Below are 23,034 nucleotides of genomic sequence, written 5' to 3' on the forward strand. Positions count from 1 at the left end.
CTTCAGGCCGGCCTGCTCTCCCCCTCACAGGCCCAAGGATGACAGTTACGGAGGGAGGGCACTGTCTCTTCAGGCCGGCCTGCTCTCCCCCTCACAGGCCCAAGGATGACAGTTACGGAGTTACATCTTGCATCGGATTAGTTTTTAATTAAATGGCATGAGAATGTATATTCAAAAATGTTTGGTACAGTAAATGATTTCTGATAAACCATTTACAGTGTCATGCTCTTCCAGGGGTTTTTTTAAGATTATTGGACAACTTTTCTATATAGAAGATATTACAACAGATCCATGGTTTTACAGTTATTTTCTCTCATTCTGTCACAGAATGCCAACCCATAGGCATCAATAAAGTTAAAATTCAAAATTATGATTTGAGCATGCAGTTATATTTGTAAACAAGAGTGGAGCTTCACAAACGAGGCTACAGAATTTCTGAACTACCAAAGCTGACAGCAAACCTTTGTGGAAGACTAGCAAAGCAAATCAGAAACATTGTATTATAACCAAATCATTGATTTTAGTTTACAGAGCAGTCAATATCTGCTCCTTTTCTAATGAATATGTTTATATTGTGAGATGCTCTTATGTGTACACACACACACACACACACACACACACACACACACACTTGCATCCCATATTACAGCTGTTTACTAAAAGATATACAGTGGAGTAGCAAGGTTTTATATTTTGCAGACTAGGAATCACTCCTAAGCAGTCTGTGAGAGAACAGAACGTAAATAAATGCCCTTATGTACCTGTTTGGAACTATGAGATCATATAATTTCAACAGACACTACCTTCTGGTGCATGTTCTGCATAACACTGCAGAATTAGAACTATCAGTAAGGAAAGCATTCTTTTGTTATCTTTCATCCTTTTCTTACTCACTCGTGGCTGCACTTCCTTCAGCATGGCACTAGCTTCTTCATCATAATCCAGTTTACAAGCCAAAGCCAGATCACGTGCAGATTCTTCCCAGTGACCTAAGAGCCTGATAATGACAAGATTCTAGAGTCAGTATTTGTTCCTGAGGTCCAAAGCACACTGCAGAAATAATCCTATTTGAGACCACTTTAAATGCCCTGGCTCAATGCTAGGGAATTCTGGGAACTATAGTTTTGTGAGACATTTAGCCTTCTCTGTCAGAGAGCACTGGTGCCACAATAAACTACAATTTCCAGGATTCCCTAGCGCTGAGCCAGGGCCGTTACAGTGGTCTCAAACTGGATTATATCTGCAGTGTCTTGGACCTAAGAGAGATCCAGCATTCAATTCTCAGATCAACCATGTAAACCTACTGGGTGACCTTGGGCAATTTTTGGTTCAGCAATGTTATTCTCAGAATTGATTGCCATTTAAAAGAACATCATACAACTTAGGTCATAATAGAAAACTAGATCAAAACATTTCCATTTCCTTATTTAGGGGCTAAAAAGCAAGCAGAAGTTGCAGTTTCTTACCTGTGAGCTTTTCCTCGCCATTTGTAGGTCTGTGCTGAATCAGGGTTAATCTGAATGGCTCTGTCACAATCTCTTATGGCAGCATTTGGCTTCTGCATTTTCACAAATACACTGTCAACATCCAGAGAGAGAGAGAGAGAGTTCCATGAATAATCAGATACACCTTGCCTGAAGAAGCCAGTGGAGCTTTGAAAGCTTGCAACATGTATACTGTGCATTTTGGTTGTCCCAATAAAGATATCACTGTTTGGTGGATTAATAACATTTTGTATGTCATTGGACTTTGCTTTATGGCCAACACAGTTATGCCTGGATATGTTTTCCAGATCATACTGTTTGAGTGTTCAACCTGGAAGTAAACAGCAAATACAAGTTAACTGAAAATTATAGTATCCATTTTAATAATTACTTCTCTCTGCTTTCCTAAAATTACAAGTTGTTTCAGTACTTTGGGTATATCCTACACTAACAAATAACATGAGATTCAAGCATTCACTTTAAAGTTAATTAAAGTAATGTTATAGTGATGTAAAGGCTTCTACATTTTTTCCAAGACCATATATTGGTACATAGCAATAGAATTTAAAAAATTTACTTCAGTGTTTATCAACAGATGATGCATTTGTAACAGCATTAGCAGAAAGAGAATTAAACTCAACCACTTATCTAAGGCAAAGGTTACTCATATGCTGCACCAGAAACTCAGAAATGTGACAATTAGCTTCATATGATTAATAGCAACCCCAAAGGGTGAAAAAATATTTTAGCTTGGAGGTGGGCCTAACAAAAGTAAGAGGCTAAACAGCTTTGACATCATGTAAAGACTTAGAAACAATCACACACTAAAGTTGACATTTTACTAATGTAAAACAGAATGGGCAACATCTATTATGATTTAGACATCTAGTATTAATGTTTGTAACTACACTGTGTTTGTGTACCGTATTTTCCAGCGTATAAGGCGACTTTTTAAGTCTGCCTTATGCGCCGGAATTATAGCCCAGAGACAGGTGAGTGGCATAGCCATCTCCCTGTCTCTGGAGTCCTTGTTGGGTCCTCTTCCAGCCAGCCGGCACTCGCACCGGCTGGAGGGGGCCTCTCTAGAGGCCTGAGAGAGGATCCTTGGTGGCTCGGCTCTCGCCGCCATTTTTTCCCCCAAAGACGGTGGGGAAGTGGCTCCAGAGCCGGCCGGGCCGAGGAAAAGAGCTGGCCCCTTACTCCTCCGCACTGCCGCCACTGCCGGGGATCCTCCGATCCTCCAGCGGCTTCAGAAGTCCTCCACGGAAGCCGCTGGAGGGGTGGAGGATTCTGGGTGGCGGCGGCAGCTTCCGCAGAGGACTGCTGACGCCGCTGGAGGATCGGAGGATCCCCGGTGGCAGCGGCGGCGCGGAGGAGTAAGGGGCCGGCTCTGGAGCCGCTTCCCCGCCACCTTTTGAAAAAAAATGGCGGCGAGAGCCGAGCCACCAAGGATCCTCTCTCAGGCCTCTAGAGAAGCCCCCTCCAGCCGGTGCAAGACCCCCTCAGGGGTGTCCAGGGATGCTGCCGGCAGGCGACTTGGGGGGGGGTCGTCTTATACCCCCCCGTCGCCTTATACACCGGAAAATACGGTACATACAGTTTGGCACCTACTAAAGCACAAGTTTTCAAATTCAAACTCTCACCTGGCCCGTTTGGCATACAGTATAGCCAGTTGAGGATTCAGCTTTATGGCTTCTGTAAACAGATCAATGGCTTTCTGAAATTCACCTGTAATATCAATAAAGTTTCAATTATACCCCAAAAGAAATCCATGACATATACTTGTCTTAATTAGGACAATTATGGTAAGAAGGGAGTGAAGAGAGAACGTGGTCCTAACAGCCTTGCAAAAGAGGATCATGGAACTGCTCCTTGATAGCATGTCTTTAGACCCAAAGAATTATAGCTACATCTTTGAGCCATTATTTCAGACAGCTATGTTCACAATGCAATCTTTAAAAAGAAAAGTACTTTATATTTTCTTTATAACTAAAAAGTTTTTAAATTTTCCTAAAAAGAAAAGCTAAAGAACTCACCTTCACCTAATGCATTTATAGCTTCCATCTTTTTTTCATTAGCTTGGTCCATCATCTCTTCTGTTACCTAAACAAGGAAAAAGTCGAAGAGACTGGAACGTAACTCAGAGGAAGTGTTCTTAGTTCTAAAAATTTTAAGATACCGGAGTATTACTATGACTAAGATGTCTCAGTGGATGTTTAACTAAAAAACAGACCCGAGTTATTTTTCTCTGCATTGAAGTGCTGGACCCCAAAGCTGGTGAAATACCACCCACTTTCCCCTGCAGCCTAGGTTTCCTGCAGGAAAAAATATCATTGTTCTCTGTCAAATGACAATCTCAGTCCAGATTGCTAAAGCATGAAGTGGATGGATAGTATGCATGTTGTGTGGCATACTAAGGTGCATGTTCCTCTGTGTGTGTGTGTGCAGCCCAGCCCCCCTGACTGCAAGAGACACATACTTGGGGCTAAAAGGGTTGTGTACCCTGGCTGTACTTTTTAAATCCTAGATCTTTGTGGGCTAGCTTTTTGTCTGTTTGACATTCTGTAAGGCTGTTTCATCAAGAAATACTAACCAGTTTATCTAAGAATCAATAAGTGGTTTAAGAAGACACTTTCAGACTTAATGAAACTCAATTACCTCAACAGTTTCATCTCCCATTGCCTGAGGTTCATCTTTGTCTGGTTCAATAACCCCTTCATTATCAATCTCTGTAGACAAAAAGATAATTGACAATAAGAGCAGTTATTACGTGTAATATGCCTAAAAACAGTGTCATAACTCCAGAGTCTATGAATAAATCACCTAAATCACTCTCTTCACTCTCTGGCTCTGGTGGTTTTGGTGGATCTTCTGGTGACTTTGTTTCTTCTGTTTCGTTTGTTTTTGCCTAATGAAAAATGTATCAATTACTGGTATGTCCACTTAAACCTTCTTCCAAAAAACAGTTGACACAAAAACAAAAACATTTTTTTTTTCATGAAAAGGTGACACAATTCTAAAAGGAATATTGTGGCAGGTGTTTTGTAACATCAACATTCTCATGGAAAGCTTTACATCAACATGAAGGTGAATAAATGTCTTTACATAGGATGGTCAGGAAACGAGCAAGGATGCAACAAAAATTATGTATCTTAAGGAATGTATAATGGGCTGTTACACACCCTCTGAAGAATGTAACAGACTAATTTACATAAAGTCACATATGTACTGTGTTGAAAAGCAACGAGGGCACTATCTCCTGAAAAGTGAGATAAAATTATTTCATATAATTCCAAATGCTCCTCTGTTCTAGAATCATATGTACATATTTAAAAGCCACAAACTCAAACAAAGCTCATCTCTTACCTCATCAGACCCTTCTGTCGAAGTGTTACAGGAAGCTGGTGGTATTGTACCTCCCATGCTTTATAAGAGAAAGAAAGGCACTAGTCAGGATTTGATGTTCTTTGGAATATAGTACAATCAGGAGCTACATTGACAGCACTTTATAGTGACAGTCCACCTATGCATTTGAAAACAAATCAAATAAGAATCAGCCTCCTTTAGAAAGTACTGAATCTTTTGGGCCTCCCTGAGACTAGTTTAGCACAGTAAGGCAAATGGGCAGTATACAAGTTTCATAGCTAAAAAAAAAAATAGTAATTACATTTAAAGGTACTGTACATTCAAAATATTATATATGCAGTGCCTAAGCCCTAGTTAACTACAAGAAAGTTTCAAGAGGAGCTGCTAGAGAGGATGGGGGCAGAGAGAAGATAGAGGAGAGGGAGAAGTATTTCACTGCTTGCAAAACACACTTGGAAGGTTCTCTGAACACATGGTGTGGTTGCTTAGCATTAAATATATCCCTATAATGGGTGAATGAGCAAATAGTGAAAGTTTTAAAGACAGCAAGTATAGGGTAGAGGCATGCATGAAACCCCATTACCCTAATAGAAAATGGGTGCAGGGGATTAAAGTGAATACAGAAGCTTTGGTACCAGAGTTAGAAATTACATGGAAAGACTAGAGACAAACAAAGAATTAAACTTGTTTCAGCAACCTTTTTATTCAAAACTAACATTAAGATCAGGTTTAATGAAACAGCTAGGTCAAGTAAATCTTGCATTTCAAAACTTTTAGAGATCGCTTGAAAATATCTTCAAAAATTCATCTCAGAATGCTTGTTTTTTTCTTCCAAAAACCTCTACTTTTCTTATTTTTTACATATTGGTGGCAAAACTGCCACTGCTGTGGACTCTGAAAGAGAGAAGAGCCATTGTTGCCGGTCCCAGCAACTGGTGAGGCCCCCTCCTTCCATTCCAACTGCCACTGCTGTGGACTCTGAGCAGGGACGTAGCTAGGATTTTAGGAAGGGGGGGGCCAGACTAAGTGCCACCATTATAATGGGGCTTGAGTGCGGCGGCGCAGCAGCACACACCTTTCTTTTTTTTAAGGGAGGGGGGGGCCCGCCCCCCCACCCCCCCCCCCCCCGGCTACATCCCTGCTCTGAGGGAGAGAATAGTGTAAAACATCCCAACAGAGAGAGAAGTAGGATCCAGGGGAAGGAAGAAGCTGCTGGTTCTACTGGTATTTGGACCTCTGCCTTCCAAATGGATTCCTCTCTCTACAGGACTGAGACCCTGACTCAGTAGGCACTGTGTTTGCCATCACTCACAGCTGCTTTGCCTGCTAGGGCTATAAAACCAGGACCTGACAGGGCTCTGCTGCAAGACAGCCCAGCAGAGAGAATGAGAGCACCACAGCGACTATCTGGGGGCAGGATGAAGCTGCTAGTTCTACTGCTGCTTGGACCTCTTCCTTCCAAGTACCTTCTAATAGGCAGAGCCCTCCCTCCAGTCCATCTGCTGCCATTCCACCATGGAGGGAGAGATGCAGGCCCAGCTCCATCAGGCCTGGCCTGGACTAAGAAGAAGAGCCCTCCTTCCAGTCCATCTGCCTTGGTCCAGGCCTCAGAGAGAGAGAAGAACTGCTGGACCTGATCCCCTTCACCACTACTCCTTTTGTGTCGTGTCTTTTTAGATTGTAAGCTTGAGGGCAGGGAACTGTCTTATTAAAAAAAAATGGTAAGCTGCTCTGAGAGCCTGTAGGGCGGGGTTTAAATACCGTAAATAAATAAATAAAACATATAGATCTATATGGTTTTTCAACATGCTGGGATAGCTAGTAAGGCAAGCTAAACTCCTTTCCCGGTTTCTTTCAATTTTGCTCTTCACACATGCTCAATAAGTGATTCTCGAGATAGCCGTTTGCCTTGTCTGTTGTAAATAAGTATATATAGCTACATTAGGATCACCTAGAGTAGAATGTCATATGTTTCCAGGTCAAGCCTTACTACTTTGTTTACTGCAGAAATGCTGTTGTAACTCAGCACTGAAAGCCTATGATCCAAAACACATTGCAGAAATAATCCAGTTTGAGGCCCCTTTAACTGCTTTGGCTCACTGCTAGGGATCCTGGGAACTGTAGTTTATTGTGGCACCAGAGCTCTCTGACAGAGAAGGCTAAATGTCTCAAAAAATGGCAGTTCTCAGAATTCCCTAGCATTGAGCCAGGGCAGTTAAAGCAGTCTAAAACTGCTTTATTTCTACAGTGTGTTTTGGGCCTATGTTTCTCCAGCCCTCTCTCACCATCCTCCCATTGCTGCGCAAAATAATAAAAATTAAAATTCTAGCTAGACAGAAAACAAAAGGGGTGAGTGGGTTTCTATAGAGAGATTTCATAAAAAGGTAGTTCTTTATCAGAGGTTTTAACTGAAGTACAGTATGTCTGTATTTTTACAAGTTTAAACTATGGAGTGCAGAGAGAGGCTAGCTTAAGCTATTTTAACAGCAGAACAACAACTCTTTTTTTCAAGAGATGTGGACTGCAGATTAACCACAGCACCCTCCCTACAGCAAAGAATGTAGTTACTTTGCTTAATTGCATCCTACAATGCATGCCTAAAGCACTACCTTTGCATCATATTTAGCTGCCCCAAAATGAAGAGCAAAATGCGGGGGAAGAGAATCATAGCTGCTGCATCAATAAATTCATGGTGCTATGTTTTCTCTTAAGAAACCGTCTCCTTGTGTTGTATGTAAATGCTTCTAAGGTGACAGCGGTTTCTGTAATATACTCCCCTGACAGAAACATTAAGAACAAAGTGTAAACAAATAAATAAAAAAGCCACTCCAATATATTTTCTCTAGCAAAGGTACTGAATGATAGTAAAGAGCATATTAGTTGTTAATGTTTTATATTCATTCAGTCTTTTATTTGGAGAACTAAACCAATTGCTAGTCCCAACTAGAATACACCAATTAAATTAATGGGATTTTACCAAACGTGGATTTATTCACAAACTGATTCTGTGGATCTACTCTTGTTGTGAATTTAGCCTGTTACTTCAGCATTCAATCAGTACAGTACTAAGATTCTTAAAATTCAAAAATGAAACACTTATGGGGCAATCCCACACTGAGTTAAGCATATCTAAGATAACTGTTTTCAACAAATGCAGGACTTTCTAACTCTGCAAAGGGCAGTTGATTTAAAATAAACATCACAGACAAGCAAAACTAACAACTGTTGTAATCCGCTTGGATTCCTTGACATCAAGTGGAATATAAATAAATTATTATTATTATTATTATTATTATTAACAACAGGAAAAATATAAACGATCTAACTCACTACTCTGAAATGCCATTGAGCAGACACAGCTACAGCAAGCACAGTCTTTAAACAACTTCAGTTGTAAATCTTTCTACACTCTTCCACACTACTTTGATATGCATGTCACCATGATGGCATCACACTTTCATTTAAAGACCTCTGAAGTCAAAGTTATCCTACTGTTATTCACAAGATCAATATTGTTAGTTGGGGTTTTGTTCTGGAGAATGAGACAAGATTCCACAATGGTTTTGAATTTATTTCTATAATATATGGTTGGTTGCATAAATGGCACTCCTAGCAACATAACATTGCTTACAAGCTAGGCCTGAAGCCCTCAAGGGGAAATTGTAACAGGCAATTCCGCTGCTGTGCAAAGTGAGAGGGGTAATCCAGTTAAGTGCTTCGAGGCCTGGAAACACACAATGGCATGGAAGAAGCTCTTTCCAAGCATTACAGACGGGCTTCCAAATCCAAAACGTTGCACTCAAGCTGTTTTTACTGCAGTTTGTGTTATAGGTTTTGGAATAAATGGCTTAATGAAACATTATTTTTTACAATGAGAAAAAACCCAAGTACTGTAGCTCAACGTTTATAGATGCTTCAACAGCATATTTTCCCCAAAGTAATATTTCCAAGTCGAAGGTTATGGGGGTTTGTTTTGTTTTTTTCATTTTGGAAATGGAAATAATGAGGGATACTGGGAATTCTGGTCGAAATACATCTCAGGGACCATAGCTGCCCATCCCTGCTTTAAGAACTGCAGGAGGTCTTAATGTATGCTTCATTCAGATGAGAGAGTGACAGCTTACCCTCACTAGAAACCGTAAGGTAATATGAAAGCTCAGTAGTAGTACCCTAGCCTTGCATGTCAAAAAACTTTAAAAGTAGACCCCGGTGTGTGTATTCAGGTGAAAAGTACAGGTAGCCTTTGTCATCCGTGGATTATTTCTCCACAGATACAACCAGCCATAGTTTGAAAACATTCATACCATATATATATATATATATATATATATATATATATATACACACACACACACACACACACACATATACTGTATATGTAATTTTGAAAAAGCAAACTTTTACTCTGTGATTTTATGTAAAGGACACCCTTTCACTATCCCATTGTACTAAATGGGCCTTGAGCATCCAGAGATTTTGGTATCCAAGGGGGGTCCTGGAACCAAATGCTAGCAGATACCAAGGGCCCACTATACAAATGTGCTTCTGAGCCAGAACTGGCCACCGCATCCCAGCATCGTGCGTCTTCAGCCCAGCGTAACGGAAGTGGAACAAACACATGACTTAACACTGAACACAAGGGTCTAAAAATGGAACTTAAAAATCCTTCTCATACAAAAGTGCTCTGTGCATTGGACATTAGTGCTCTAAGCTTTCTGAAAAACAGGCAGATTAATAAGGAACACTTGTTTAGCTCAGCAGCCTGAAATGCCTCCTTGGCAAATAAGTGGGAGGGAAAATAGCATGGTTTAACTGGGTCAGAACCAGGTAGGCTTCCAATGACACCAGTGACTAGGCCTCTCTTGTCCAGAAACCTAGCAATACGTCCTCCAATCAGTACCTAATCTAAAGGAAAACACAGAAGAAGCAACTACAGAGTAAGGCCCAGAAATAATCCGGGTTGAGACCGCTTTAGCTGCCCTGGCTCAGTGCTAGGAACTCTGAGAGCTGTATTTTCGTGAGACATTTAGCTTTCTCTGCCAGAGAGCTGCAGTGACACAATAAACTACGATTCCTAAGCACTGAACAGGGCAGTTAAAGCTGATCCAAAGTGGATGATTTCTGCAGTGAGTCTTGGACCTTAGTGAACCTTCACTGTGCAAAATAAATGACGTATGTTCCTGGCAGCTCAAAATCCCAACCCTAACAGCAGCCCCTCGCTGCTCACCTCCTGCCAGAAATGCAAAGGAAGCACTCAACTAGGGCTGCACCTGCACTGCAGAAACAATCCGGTTTGACACCATTTTAACTGCCATGGCTCAATGGTTTGGCAGAGAAGTCCAAAGGCCTTATAAGGCTACAAATCCCAAGATTCCACGAACTGGAGCCGCAGCACTTAAAACTGATGTTGAAGCGAATCACACTCAGCCATCCACTTTTGCGCCTTGGAGAGGAATTTATTAGTATGTCCTCTCTAGGAATACCTAAGTCCTCCAGCACAACTCTATGGTCAACTTTAACCTGAAGCCTCACTAGATTCCTAGAGAGGCCACTCCGCTGGGCATCTGCAACTCCTCTGGCGCAACTCTATGGTCAGTGTCTGGCAGATGTTGACCACAGAGTTGCCCTGGAGGACTTAGGGATTCCTAGAGAGGCGCACAAGTGTTTCTGTCATTTGCGGGTTTCCCACCTTCAGGGGGACTGCTGTGCCCCAGCCATAGAGAAGGCGGAGGGGCCGCTGTGTTTCTGCAGCGAGGCCGAGAGAGCGTGCCTGGCCCAAGGATTCGAACCCAGAGCCTCAACCAACCTCCTCTCGGCCCTTAACCCTTACCTTTCCAGCCACTCCCGGAAGAAGTGGAGCTCCTCGGTGTGGAGGAGGGCCGGGTTCTGCTTGCAGAGCTTCACAAAGCTCCGCAGCTCCTTCAGCTTCCGCGGGTCCATGGCTCTCAAGGGTCCAAACGCCGCCGCCGCCGCCGCGGAGTAACGAACTTCCCGCTGCCTGCCTTCCTTGCTCTGCCTCGAGGCCCCGCTCCTCGTCACGCGCCCCTCCTCCCCTGGCCCCCCGCGCGCGCTCCACGCTAGCCCCGCCCCTTCCGCCCCGCCCCCTATGACGGCGCTTCCCGAGTCAGTCAGGACCCCTCTCTCCTCACAGCCCCGCCCCCTTGAGGCCCCCAATCCAAGGCGCGGGGCCAGAATGTTCTAGAAACTGCGTGTTTTAGTCGCCAAAGAAGTTGCCTGTCTCCAGTTACCTTTACTGTGGTTTATCGTTCTTCCTGCCCCCCCAAAGTCCACATGGATTAAAAACACCTAATGGACCGAGGAATAATAATAGTAATATGGCTTGGTCTATTTGGTGTTTTTATCCATGCCATGTGGGCTTTTTAAAAATAATAACAACAGCAGCAATAACTACTTATTGGTGTTATTATTATTATTATTATTATTATTATTCCTCAGCCAATTAGGCATTTTTAACCAAGTGAGCCTATTATTATTATGCCTTGGTCGGTCAGGTGTTTTTGTCCATGTGGAATAATAATAATTCCTTGGTCAATTAGATGTTTTTATCCATATGGGGGGGTCTATTATTATTATTATTATTATTATGCCTCGGTCAATCAGGTGTTTTTATCCACGTGGACCTATAACAACAACAAATTAATAAATTATTGTTATCATTATTCCTTGGTCGATTAAATGTTTTTATCCATGTGGACGTGTTTTAATCTATGTGCACTTATAACAATAATAAAAACAATTATTGTTATCATCATCATCCCTCCATTGATTAGACGTTTTGATCCATGTGGACTTGCACATGTGTACAAGTATCATATTAATAATTAAAGTGGCAGAATCCAAAGATATAGCCATGTTAGTCTGTAGAATCGGTAAGAAAAGATAGTGTAGCAACTTTGAGACTGTAACTGCTGCTACAAGATCTCCTCTACGTAATAATTAAAGTGGTTGTTACTATTACTATTATTATTTATAACAGCCTTTTCAAAACACTTGGCATATATAACACCAAAAACAAACGTTAAAAGACAACAGCAAAAAAAAAAAATCAGTAGGCCTCAGGCAAGGTGAGAGGGAAAAAAAGAAGGCGTTTTACTTAGCCACCTATAACGGCCTTCCCGGAAGCTGCAAGGCTGAGGCCAAAAGCCACTTGAGAGAGCGACTCAGTGACGTCATCAGGGGCCGACCGAGTGCGGAGGAGGCCCCTGAAAGCGTGGGAGCGGTTGGTGGAGGGTGGTTCGGGGAGAATGGTGTGGCTCCCAGTCCAGAGGCTCCTCCAGCCTCCTGCTGCCGCTGCTGCCAGGGGCATGTGCTGCTTCTCAGGTTAGAGCCCTCCTTTCCTTATAAAGACGGCTTGGCTTAGCCTAGGGCTGCATCCACACTAGAGAAATAATCCAGTTTGAGGCCGCTTTAACTCTTTGTCTGGCTTAAGGCTATGGAATTCTGGGAGTTGGAGTTTGTTGTGGGGCCCAGAGCGGAGCAGAGCTCCAACAAACTCCAACTCCCAGAATTCCATAGCAAAGAGTCAGACAAAGAGTTAAAGCGGTCTCAAACTGGGTTATTTCTCCAGTGTGGATGCAGCTTTCTTCAGAATCTAGCTTCCACAGCCATACATAGAAATGGGAACTTCAATGACATGGACAATCCTAACTTTCGTACAGTGTTCCCTCCACATTTGGTGGGGTTAGGGGCACTGCACCGCCCTGGAAGTGGAAAAACCACCTCTAGGAATCTCTAGGTCCTCCCGCCTGACTTTGTGGTCAACATCTGCCAAACCTTGGTCATAGAATGCCTAGAGATCCAACAGTACAACTCTATGGTCAGTTTCCAGCAGACTCTTTATGGAGGACCTAGGGATTCCTAGAGGGAACATATTAATCATATCTGCAAATAATCAAAACCACAAAATTCAAAGCCGCAGATGTGGAATCATAGAGTTGGAAGAGACCGCAAGGGCCATCCAGTCCTGCCATGCAGGAAGTATAAATCAAAGCATCCCCAACAGATGGCCATCCAGCCTTTGCTTAAAGATCTCCAAGGAAGGAGACTCCACCGCTCTCCAAAGGAGTCTGTTCCACTGTCAAACAGCCCTTACTGTCAGGAAGTTCCTCCTAATGTTCAGGTGGAATCTCTTTTCCTGGAACTTGCATCCATTGTTCCGGGTCCTGTTCTCTGGAGCAGCAGAAAACAAGCTTGCTCCCTCCTCAATATTACATCCCTTCAGATACTTAAACAGGGCTATCATATCACCTCTTAACCTTCTCTTCTTCAGGCTAAACATCCCCAGCTCCCTTAGTCCTTCCTCATAGGGCATGGTTTCCACCATGTGGAGGGCTGACTGTGTTCAGATATATATCTTTACATGTGAGATCTTGTCTAGTTCCTTTGTAGCTGCCCTTCTAAGTCCCAGTCTTCTGATATCTTGACTGCAGTCTCCATTTTGATTAATGGCTGAGCTCAGGTATTTCTTTAAGCTATGGCTTTTTCTTGGCCCTGCCGTCATCACAGGCTCACTTGATGAGATCACAAGAGAGAGCCTTCGCAGTGGCTGCTCCCATCCATTGGAACTCCCTTCCATGGGAGAAATATACTAAAATTCTTTGAGCTAGATAGAGGACAAGGAAGGAAAGGAGAGTGGTTTGGCGGACATAAAAAGACCTAGGGCCTGTACAGACAGGCCAAAATAAAGCTGCTTCAGGTCACTTTGGAGGTATGTTGTTTAAATGACACATACATCTTAAGAGGCCAGAAGCTGCACTAAAGCTATGCTCCAGTCCTTAGGACTTTGGTTCAGCTTGGCCTGTCTGTTCAGGCTCTTCGTGGAAAGGAACTTCTTTGTCAGGGACTTGGTCAACCAAGGTGTGCCTATATAATAGAAGCTGAAGTCCTGTAATTGTTAGGAAATAATCACTAGGGAGTTCCCATTGAAAGTGGAATTTGTTTGGGAAATAGTTGCTAGTGTAGTTCTAACTGATTTTAGTGGAGAGTTCATCTGGACTGGGTCCTGGGGAAGTATACTTGGGGTTGTAACTCTGTAGCCACAGCCTATGCAGAGACAAGGGAGTGCTGAGTTAGTTACAACCAAGTCAGTTTAATTCACTGAGCTTAATTCCAGCAAAGGTTACACAGTTTTGTAGCCGTGGCATGGCTGACTTTCTTTGGATTATGCATCTAGTCTGTATTGTTCTGAAACTACTGTTCTTACATAGTTGCTGCAAATCCTTCTAGTTTGGGCAGTTTATTCAAATGTAGTATACCGACACTGAAATTAAATAAATCTATATTTCTCTTTAAATAAGTATTTGATTCTCAGATGACTCTAACTCTGAGTAGATTCCAGTCTGTGGAAAAGTCTGTGTTGGTAGAGTGCTTTGAGAATTGAACAGCAACATGTTTTAGTACCCAATAGCAGAAAGTAATTAAAGAGGTGTGCACTTAAAATATAGTATTACATTTTTGTTTTCTTTTTCTATATAACCTCTAATAAAGACTGCTGTCTCACTCTCCATTTTGCCAGATTTCTGTGTAAAGTTTTGAAGAATGGTTCATTAATAAAAGAATCATGGAAATATGCAGCCTTTCCATTCTTTGTACACCACTTGCTCTTTAGTAAATATTTTACTTGTATTGTGGAAGATATTGGGTAATGTTATATGTATAAACAGTGATATAAAAATCACTGCCACATCAGCATTCACAGCCTAAAGACAAAAATGTGTGGAGATGTTATGTCAGTGTTGTCTGCTGTGTCATGTATGAAAAAAAGTAAATAAATAAAATGTAATCTTTTGAATTCCTAGCCCTGAACTTTCCAATGCATTGTCAAGCATCCATGAACTGTTTTTTGTTAAGAATTCAAAGATATAGCCGTGTTAGTCTGTAGAATCAGTATGTAGAGATCTTGTAGCAGCTTTGAGACTCACTGAAGGAAAGAAATTGGCAGCATAAGCTTTTCTAGACTTCAGTCTGCTTCCTCAAATGCATTTGGTGGAGTGCATCTGAGGAAATAAACTGAAGTCTACAAAAGCTCATGCTGCCAATTTCTTTTCTTCAGTGAGTCTCAAAGCTGCTATAAGATCTCTACGTACTGTTTTTTGTTAATTTAGGGATAAGACACCCCCACCCCCTCGATATTTTCACTCCACCTCCCAGTTTAGCCTCACCTAGCAAGGTGAGGGTTGATGGGCATTTCCATCAATATTAATATGTTTATTGAATAGCCCAGGGGCCAATGAAAGTGCCTCAAAACATTGTAATACAAACCATAACATAAATATATATATGCATAATGTTAGTATAGTACACTAAGTACAATATACAGTAATACAATATAGATGCGTATGAATAGACGACACATGCACAGCTTATAAACACTATAAAAATGTAAATAAAAATATGCAACATAAGCTAAAAGATATAAAAATAAGTGCCTAAGAATAAAAATGTTAAGACCTTCAAACAGTAATATGTAACATAATTACAATAGGAAGTAAAATAGAAATAAAATGGGAAATGGAAATAACATCAAACATTTGTTTTCATCTAAGAAAATCTGCAGGGCACAGGTTCCTAAATGCTGAAATTCTAGTTTTTTACATGCCATGTAAACACTGAAATGTTAGGTAGGAATTTATGATTGGAAGCAATCAGTGCTCCGGAATGATGGATGTATGACTTGGCTGCATTATGGTCAGAAAGGTAAAGTATATTCATTCTGACACAATGCAGCTGTTTTCTTTTAGGATGCACGTTCTGTTACTTTCGGAATTTGTCCATCCAGCCTGTTCAACAAAGGAAGATCCCAAACCGGTACCTAGGCCAACCTAGCCCTTTTACACACCCACACCTTCTCAAAGCAGGTAAGGATCATGCCTACTATTATCCTAAGCATAAAGGTAAAGGTATTCCCCATTGACAAGGTTGTCAAGTCATGTCGTGTCTGACCATAGGGGGCAGTGCTCATCTTTGTTACTAAGCCGAAGAGCTAGCATTGTCAGAGACTACTCTGTGATCATGTGGCCAGCATGATTGCACAGAATGCTGTTTACCTTCCCACTGGAATGGTACCTATTTATCTACTTGCATTTGCATGCTTTCGAACTGCTAGGTTGGTAGAAGCTGGGACTAGTGATTGGAGCTCACTCCATCATGCAGCATCTGGGCCTTGAACTGCCAGCCCGTCAATCTTGCAATCAACAAAGTCAGCATTGTAATCACTTGAGCCACCGCATCCCCTAGGCATACTCACTCAGAAATAAAGCTCAGTACTGTATACTCAACAGCTTCTTCCCTGGCAAGTTTGTGTTGTGGTCACAGATACTGTTTCTTGTGCTGTCGGATTCTTTCATGTTATTTCTTTAGAGTAATATAGTAATGAAAATTAATGTACACCTTTCATGGAATTCCTACATTCAGCTCTTATGACCCAGCTCAGAAGGCATTTCCTTAGAATTCCAGAAATACATCATCCCTGTGTACATATTTTTCTGGGCAAAGGTAACATACATTAGAGAATCACAGATATGGGCAGCAATAATTTCCATTGCAACAACTGAAAAAATGCCATAGCAGTTACTATCAGCTATAAAAATTACATTGTCCTGTATGAACATGGTGAAAACTTAACAACAAAACTTGTGTTGTTGTTGCTGTTGTAATCCTTCAAGTCCTTTCCGGCTTATGGCAAACCTAAAGCAAACCTATCAGAGGGTTTTCTGGGCAAGTTTTTTCAGAGGGGATTTGCTATTGCCATCCTCTGAGGCTGAGGGAATGTGACTTACCCAAGGTCACCCAGTGGGTTTCAATAGCCAAGCAGAGATTTGAACCATGGTCTCCAGAGTCATAGTCCAACACTCAAACCACTGCACCACACTAGCTTTCCCATGTAGAAGACCCTATTTTGTATTCTTCAGCCACCAGAGGAGTGGCAGCTGAACTTGAAGGTCAGGGGCGTTTCAGCACCAAAACGTTTTAAAGCCCTCATAAAGAAAGCCAACCCTCATAAGGAAGGGTCTACTTTTACTAGCTTTTTGATGGAAAGTGAAGGCAGCTTTAATCTGATGGATCTTTTGTTTCTTTCGCTGTCAGTAGATCTTGTATATTCAGTGCAGTTTTGTTAAAGACTTTTGTTGCCTGTACTTTGCATTCTTTGCAGATAAAATGTGGTTGAAAGATTAAATGTAAAGTTCTGAGAAAGAGAATTTTTCCTTGGAGCTATTAGGTACATAGTTGATAATACTAAAAATAGTTTGTCTTATTTACTGTTAGAAGTTGAACATTTGTTGGAAATTTTTCTTTGGGCAGCCAAGAATCCTTTTTGTCATCTTCCCAAGAGTGAACCAGCACTACAGTTATCTGTTCAATGTCCAAGAGCTATAAAGTTTAATATTTGAAATGGTGTCTTGACTCTTCTTGCAGTATAAAAATTAATACTCTTTTGGATTGCTTTGAAAATTCAAGTTCAAAAATTTTGCACTATTGTTTATAATGGTCTAGTAGTTAATTTGACATGGACTATAGAACAGACAAATATGCTTGACATGTAGACACTTTGGAATAGAGCAAATAACAGTGAGGAAGGGTTTGTGGGAGGAAGTTAAAATGCTGGAGAAGGGAAATTAGTGAGCTTGGTAGTATGGCACAGAATTGTAATAACCAGGTTAACAGGCAACATGAATGTATTTTTGATTTCTCTTCACAGGAGAAGTAACACCAGGATTGTCACAAGTGGAATATGCTCTCCGCAGACACAAACTCATGGCTCAGATAAATAAAGAGGTGCAAGGAATGGACCATACAGTGATTCTGCTATCAAATCCCACCTACTACATGAGCAATGATATTCCATACACATTCCATCAAGACACTAACTTCTTGTATCTCTGTGGGTTCCAGGAACCTGACAGCATCTTAGTGCTGCAAAGTGTGCCTGGAAAACCCTTGCCATCCCATAAAGCTCTGCTCTTTGTCCCCCGACGGGATCCAAGTAGAGAGCTGTGGGATGGGCCACGGTCTGGTACAGATGGAGCAATGGCTCTTACAGGTGTGGATGAAGCATATGCCATTGAAGAATTTAGACACTTGGTGGCTAAATTGAAAGGTAATGAGCAGTACAATATATGGAACAGTACAAGATTTATCAGGGTGTGAGAAGTTTGGGAACAGTTCAGTCACAGGTAGAGGGCCTGGCAGGAGCAGAATGTAAACTCTTACACCCTTAGCTCCATGACTGCAGTTATCACCAACACTACCTCAGCAGGCAATTAAAATTTGAAGAAAATTAATCGTTAGCACTTATGCTTTACCTGTGGCTGTGTAATAGCCTCTGAGCGATCCTACTTCAGGTTGTAAAAAAACTAACAAATGGTTATTAGGAAAAATGTAGTTTAACTTAAATGTAGTTTAACATTCAAGTGGTTACAGTTTTCAGAAGTGGAGCTGTGTTAGTCTGTGGCAAGAAAAGAAACAAAGAATGAATTTTACTATATACACCCTACCATTCGCTACCAATATCAGGTCACACAACAAACATACGAACACAGAAACAAAGTTTGATTCCAAACCTGGATACGTTTGTCCCTATGCTTTCCTTGAGCAACACAATTACAGAAACTGACAATGGCTTAAATCAAATGTTGCATTGGCAGTGCAACTTTAGTACCAGAGGATGTCCCTTCATTCTTCTCTCTAGTTCTCGGAGTAGCCCAAAATTGGCTGTAGAGAACTTTGCAGAATTTCTGAGCTGGATTTTTGGCGACAGCTTCTGCTAGATTCGACAAACAACTTCTGCTAGATTCCACAGTACTACCAGCAAAAGTCCTGTATTGGATCCTGCCCAATATCAGTACTTCCTCATCTTCCAAACTGATGCAAGCATTCATGCCATCTTGTCTTTTACACAGGGCAGACAGGCCAGTCGCTTTGCAAAAGAATGAATACAAATCTTACATTTAAAAAATAGTGTTTTTAAAAAAATTGGAAACATTTCATAGCTGCTGACTCCCAGACATTTTGTCACTGACCTGAAATAGCATTAGTAGAGCAAAGAGACCTCAAGAGAGGATTAGAGAGAAGAACTGGTTACAATTTGATGAGAGTTTTGAATTTTTGTTGTGTGCCTTCAGGACATTTCCAGCCTATGACAACCCTAAGGCAAATTTGTCACTGAGATTTCTTGGCAAGATTTGTTCACAAGAGATTTACCGTTGTCTTCCCCTGAGGTTGAGGAAGTGGGACTTGTTCAAAGACACCCAGTGAGTTTCATTGCCAAGTGTAGATTCACACCCTAGTCTTATGGATAAAAGAAGCAGCCTCACCTTGCAGTTGCAACAAGCCTGCCACACAACTTTCTTTATGATTTGCAGGAAATGCAGATTTAATCAGTTTTTTAAAAAAACTTTTATCCTGAACCTTTTACAAAAATCTGGATTTTCCTGTGTGTGGCTGACACACCAACACAGCTTCAGTGTGGAGCCAGGGGCAGGAGGAGTTTTTGGAGGGTGGCACAGGTTGTGTCTCACAAGCCTTGTATATGTGTGTGTCGCCATTTTTTTTTAACTTCTGTTTATTTTCAGCCCTGAGATCAGTGGTGAGGGATTAGATTGTACTACCTCCTTTTCCTCCCCCAGACCGGAGTGTCACATTTGTTTTTACTGTTTCTACTCTTCCCACCTCTCCAACCCTCTCCCCACCTGATCAGCATTGTGTCATCTTTGTTTTGTTTCTTCCCCACGCCAATCTTCCCATCATTCACTCTCTCGCCCATGTGGAGATCTTCAATGTATGTATGCGGATCTCCAGACAAGTGAGCAAGTGAATGATCAGGGAGGATGGGGGAGTGCATGCGTGACATCTCCACACAAGTGAGTGAATGAATAATCATGGGGGCAATCAAATGGGGGAAGAGGGAATATTCTCGTTCCATTCACTGAAGTAAAACCAAAGACACAACAATGAGCGGATTGGGAAGGGTTGGAGGAGGAAAAGTAAAAACAGTAAATAAAAAATGACACTTGGGCAGGGGGAGGAGGAGGGAGTGGTGGCCTGATCTAACCCCTTACCACTGATCTCATGGCTCAGAATTTTCATAAATAAAAGATGAAATAAATAAACTACCTCACTCACTCACTGGGGTGGCAAAGGGGAAGGGGGTTGGATGAAGATGTATCCAGACAGAGTGCAAGGTGGTCTAAATTGATAAGCAAACAAAAATAGCTATTGGTTGGTGTATGCTGGGAAAGCAAACAACAGTGTTGCAAACACAGCCGTGTGTATGAAAATAATGTGAAAGGACTTGTGGATTGTCCCCTTGCACCAAAGTGAGTTCACCAGGGGGAAATATATTGCTTGTTAGGCCGATATTACTGCACTTTGTCCATGTGTGGCATTAAAGAGGTTGGTGGGGACCAGGAATGTGCAAGATGAGACTGTGTCTTTTGTCAGTGGAGACAAGCTCCATGTCACCTTGTGGGTATGCATTTTCATATAAATAAAATTTTGGACCACAGTATATCTGATTACTATAATCCATTTAAGTGCCTGCTGTAATAAATTTGATAGTCTTTAAGGTAACACAGAATCATGCTTATTTAAATATTTGTCCTTGCCAGACCTCTTTCTTTGAGGAATGACTCTTAAGGAAACATAATATATTGACCTCACCTAATGATTTGTTTGGGTTGTAGTTCTAAGCAAACTTAATAAGGATTAAGCCCTGTTAAACAATGGAGCTTACTTCTGAGTAAAGGTAAATGTTCACAAGATTGTACTGTTAAGAGGAGAGTTATTGATCTGCTAAGTCTGCATGGTGGTATATTTTATCCAGAGATGTAGATTTCTAGATGACTACATGAAACATTTAAAGCAGGGGTTGGTAACGTTGGCAAGTTCCGGAGTGGGTAGGAATTTTGTGCCCCGAACCTTTTGTGGCCACGTGGACAGTCAAAATATAAAAACCAAAAACAAAGATGGTCAAATGATTACTGATTTGAAAAAGTAGGTTTTATGTTAAACACTGCAAGGCCCTCTGTGTAAAAGGTGAATTGCTTTTCCTCAAGGCATCTCGGAGAGAAATAATTCACCCACATCCTTCTTTGCCAGCAAAGAGATGGTCTCTGGTTTCTGGAGGGGGCGAGGGACACAAAAACAGCCCTGGGAGACTATACATGATGCCCAAGGCAGCACTTTGCCCACCCCAATTTAAACTGAGGGAATATGATCTCTCCTGTGCATGAATTGTTATTTTTAATATATTCAAACAGCTGGTGTACTACTGGAATATTGTTGGGATTCCACTGTTAGTGGAATATTCTGGTGTATAAATGGAACAGAAATAATCTTTTTTAGCAACTATTGTTATTATTGGTAATTCCTTTGAAGAGATTTGTACGACAGTAGAGGGACAAAGATAGCCTGATATCAGAAATTTGGGGAACTGATCTTTTTCATTGCTTAATCTAACCAACAGAGGTTTTTTTAAAATTCAAGAGGGATGTGTAGGTTCTAAATTCCCCTAATTAAAATAATGTTTGTTTATATTTTGTTTCACAGATGAATCTTGTATGGTTTGGTATGATTTTGCCAAACCGGTGCATCCACAGCTCCATTCTGATTACCTACTCCACTTAGCTGAAGTCAAAGCTAGAAGCAAGAACCGAATACGATCCATTCGGCACTTAGTACAGAATTTACGCCTAGTTAAGTCTGCTGCAGAGATTGAGAGGATGAAAATTGCAGGTGAAGTGACATCCCAGGTATGAGGCAACACAGTTATGCTCAGCAGGATATTGGTAGAAAAGCAACTTTCAAATGGGAAGTGAGATGCAGGTGTTAGTTTGATTGTAGTGAGATCCTTGTCTAGACGTTTCCTTTTTTATATTTATAGTATCCCCCCGCCTCGTTTTAGCAGAAAACATTTGTTGGTGAGGAACATGAGATACTCAGTATAATTTCTGCTATCTACCACAATAAATTAAGCTGATATGAATGAATATACAAAAAGAACCAGTGGGTAAGGTGAAGGGAAACTAACAGGGTGTACAGGCTAGTATCAAAGGCAGGCCTGGGGGCGGAGTGGGGCATGGCGTCCGCACGATGCACACCCCAACCCCGCCCTCATGCCAGTGTGATGCTGTGTGCTGCACCACACAGTGGAGGTCGTCACAGCGCTCCTCTGGCGTCCCGTCCAGATGATCCAGTGCCAAAGGAGCACAGAAAAGCTGTGGCACTGGTGGCTATGGCAACGTTTTTGCTGTGCCCTTTCCATGCCCTTTTTGTGGAAAGGCTAGATCGAGGCTGTGGCATGTGGTTCCCATGGCCCCAATCTGGCTCTAGGCTGCTAAATGTACTTAATATCTTCTGTATTTGCTTTATAAGTAAAGGCATATTTATCTGAGATCATGAAATCCCATTGGTTTTAGATCTAAAATGGCCATTAAGGCCATTTGATTTGAAACAACCTTAAAAGGTTTTGTAAAGAAGCAGAACTGGCCTCTAACTGCAAGATTCTGTTATGAAAGTTAATGCTGATATTGTGGGCCAAGATCAAATACATTACATTTAAAAATAATCATGTTTGACATTAATCTTTTTATAATATACATTCAAAACTGGTAGCTCACTGCTAGTTTTTCCAACTAGAATAGTATGTTTTCTCAAGAGTTATGGACTTAGTAAAGATTGACCAGTGCTTTAATTTGAAGCTATAAGTAAAACAATGTACGGCAACTACCCTGTGCCGATTTTTTTCCAGATTTATCACTTTGCATTTGGAGCAATTTACATAAGTAGAAATAAATCTCTTTGGAATTGATGTACTGTATATACTTATGTATAAATCTAGAAATTTTAGTCAAAAATTGACCCCAAAAAACTAGGTCGACTTATGCACAAGTCAATTAAAGTACTGTACCTTAGCTTTTATCAAAAAGGAACCACCCCGTTCTCATAAGTAGAGTGGTGAAAAATGAGAGCTTATTGGAGCATGTGAACTATAAAATTAACAGCCATTGAGGTATAATAGTCAAAACAGTTATTATATATCAGTTAAGTTATTATATATCCTCCTGGAAATAGGTCATTGAGAATTATTATTATTATTATTATTATTATTAACCTTTATTTATAAAGTGCTGTAAATTTACAGCACTTAATCTTCATCCAGGGAGGC

General features: G+C 41.3%; 2 protein-coding genes across 3 annotated transcripts in view; one reads left to right on the top strand and one right to left on the bottom strand.

Annotated features, from left to right (window-relative positions):
* The window catches only part of ST13 (ST13 Hsp70 interacting protein), a 23,538-nt gene extending 12,627 nt beyond the window's left edge, over positions 1 to 10,911 (bottom strand). Inside the window, exons 1-8 of the mRNA XM_042468412.1 lie at positions 10,681 to 10,911; positions 4,851 to 4,908; positions 4,308 to 4,392; positions 4,143 to 4,213; positions 3,521 to 3,587; positions 3,128 to 3,212; positions 1,467 to 1,577; positions 895 to 997 (exon numbers count right to left, since the gene is read on the bottom strand). Coding sequence (XP_042324346.1) covers positions 895 to 997; positions 1,467 to 1,577; positions 3,128 to 3,212; positions 3,521 to 3,587; positions 4,143 to 4,213; positions 4,308 to 4,392; positions 4,851 to 4,908; positions 10,681 to 10,790 — 690 coding nt within the window. The 5' untranslated portion in view covers positions 10,791 to 10,911. The remainder of the gene's footprint in view (positions 1 to 894; positions 998 to 1,466; positions 1,578 to 3,127; positions 3,213 to 3,520; positions 3,588 to 4,142; positions 4,214 to 4,307; positions 4,393 to 4,850; positions 4,909 to 10,680) is intronic.
* Positions 10,912 to 12,029: 1,118 nt separating this feature from the next.
* Positions 12,030 to 23,034, top strand: part of XPNPEP3 (X-prolyl aminopeptidase 3) — a 30,846-nt gene continuing 19,841 nt past the window's right edge. For both annotated transcript variants that reach the window (XM_042468714.1, XM_042468716.1), the window contains exons 1-4: positions 12,030 to 12,191; positions 15,611 to 15,727; positions 17,569 to 17,967; positions 21,417 to 21,619. In XM_042468714.1, the coding sequence (XP_042324648.1) occupies positions 12,116 to 12,191; positions 15,611 to 15,727; positions 17,569 to 17,967; positions 21,417 to 21,619 (795 nt within the window). In that variant the 5' untranslated portion in view covers positions 12,030 to 12,115. The remainder of the gene's footprint in view (positions 12,192 to 15,610; positions 15,728 to 17,568; positions 17,968 to 21,416; positions 21,620 to 23,034) is intronic.

This window comes from Sceloporus undulatus, chromosome 5, assembly GCF_019175285.1.
Source record: "Sceloporus undulatus isolate JIND9_A2432 ecotype Alabama chromosome 5, SceUnd_v1.1, whole genome shotgun sequence".
Classification (NCBI taxonomy): domain Eukaryota; kingdom Metazoa; phylum Chordata; class Lepidosauria; order Squamata; family Phrynosomatidae; genus Sceloporus; species Sceloporus undulatus.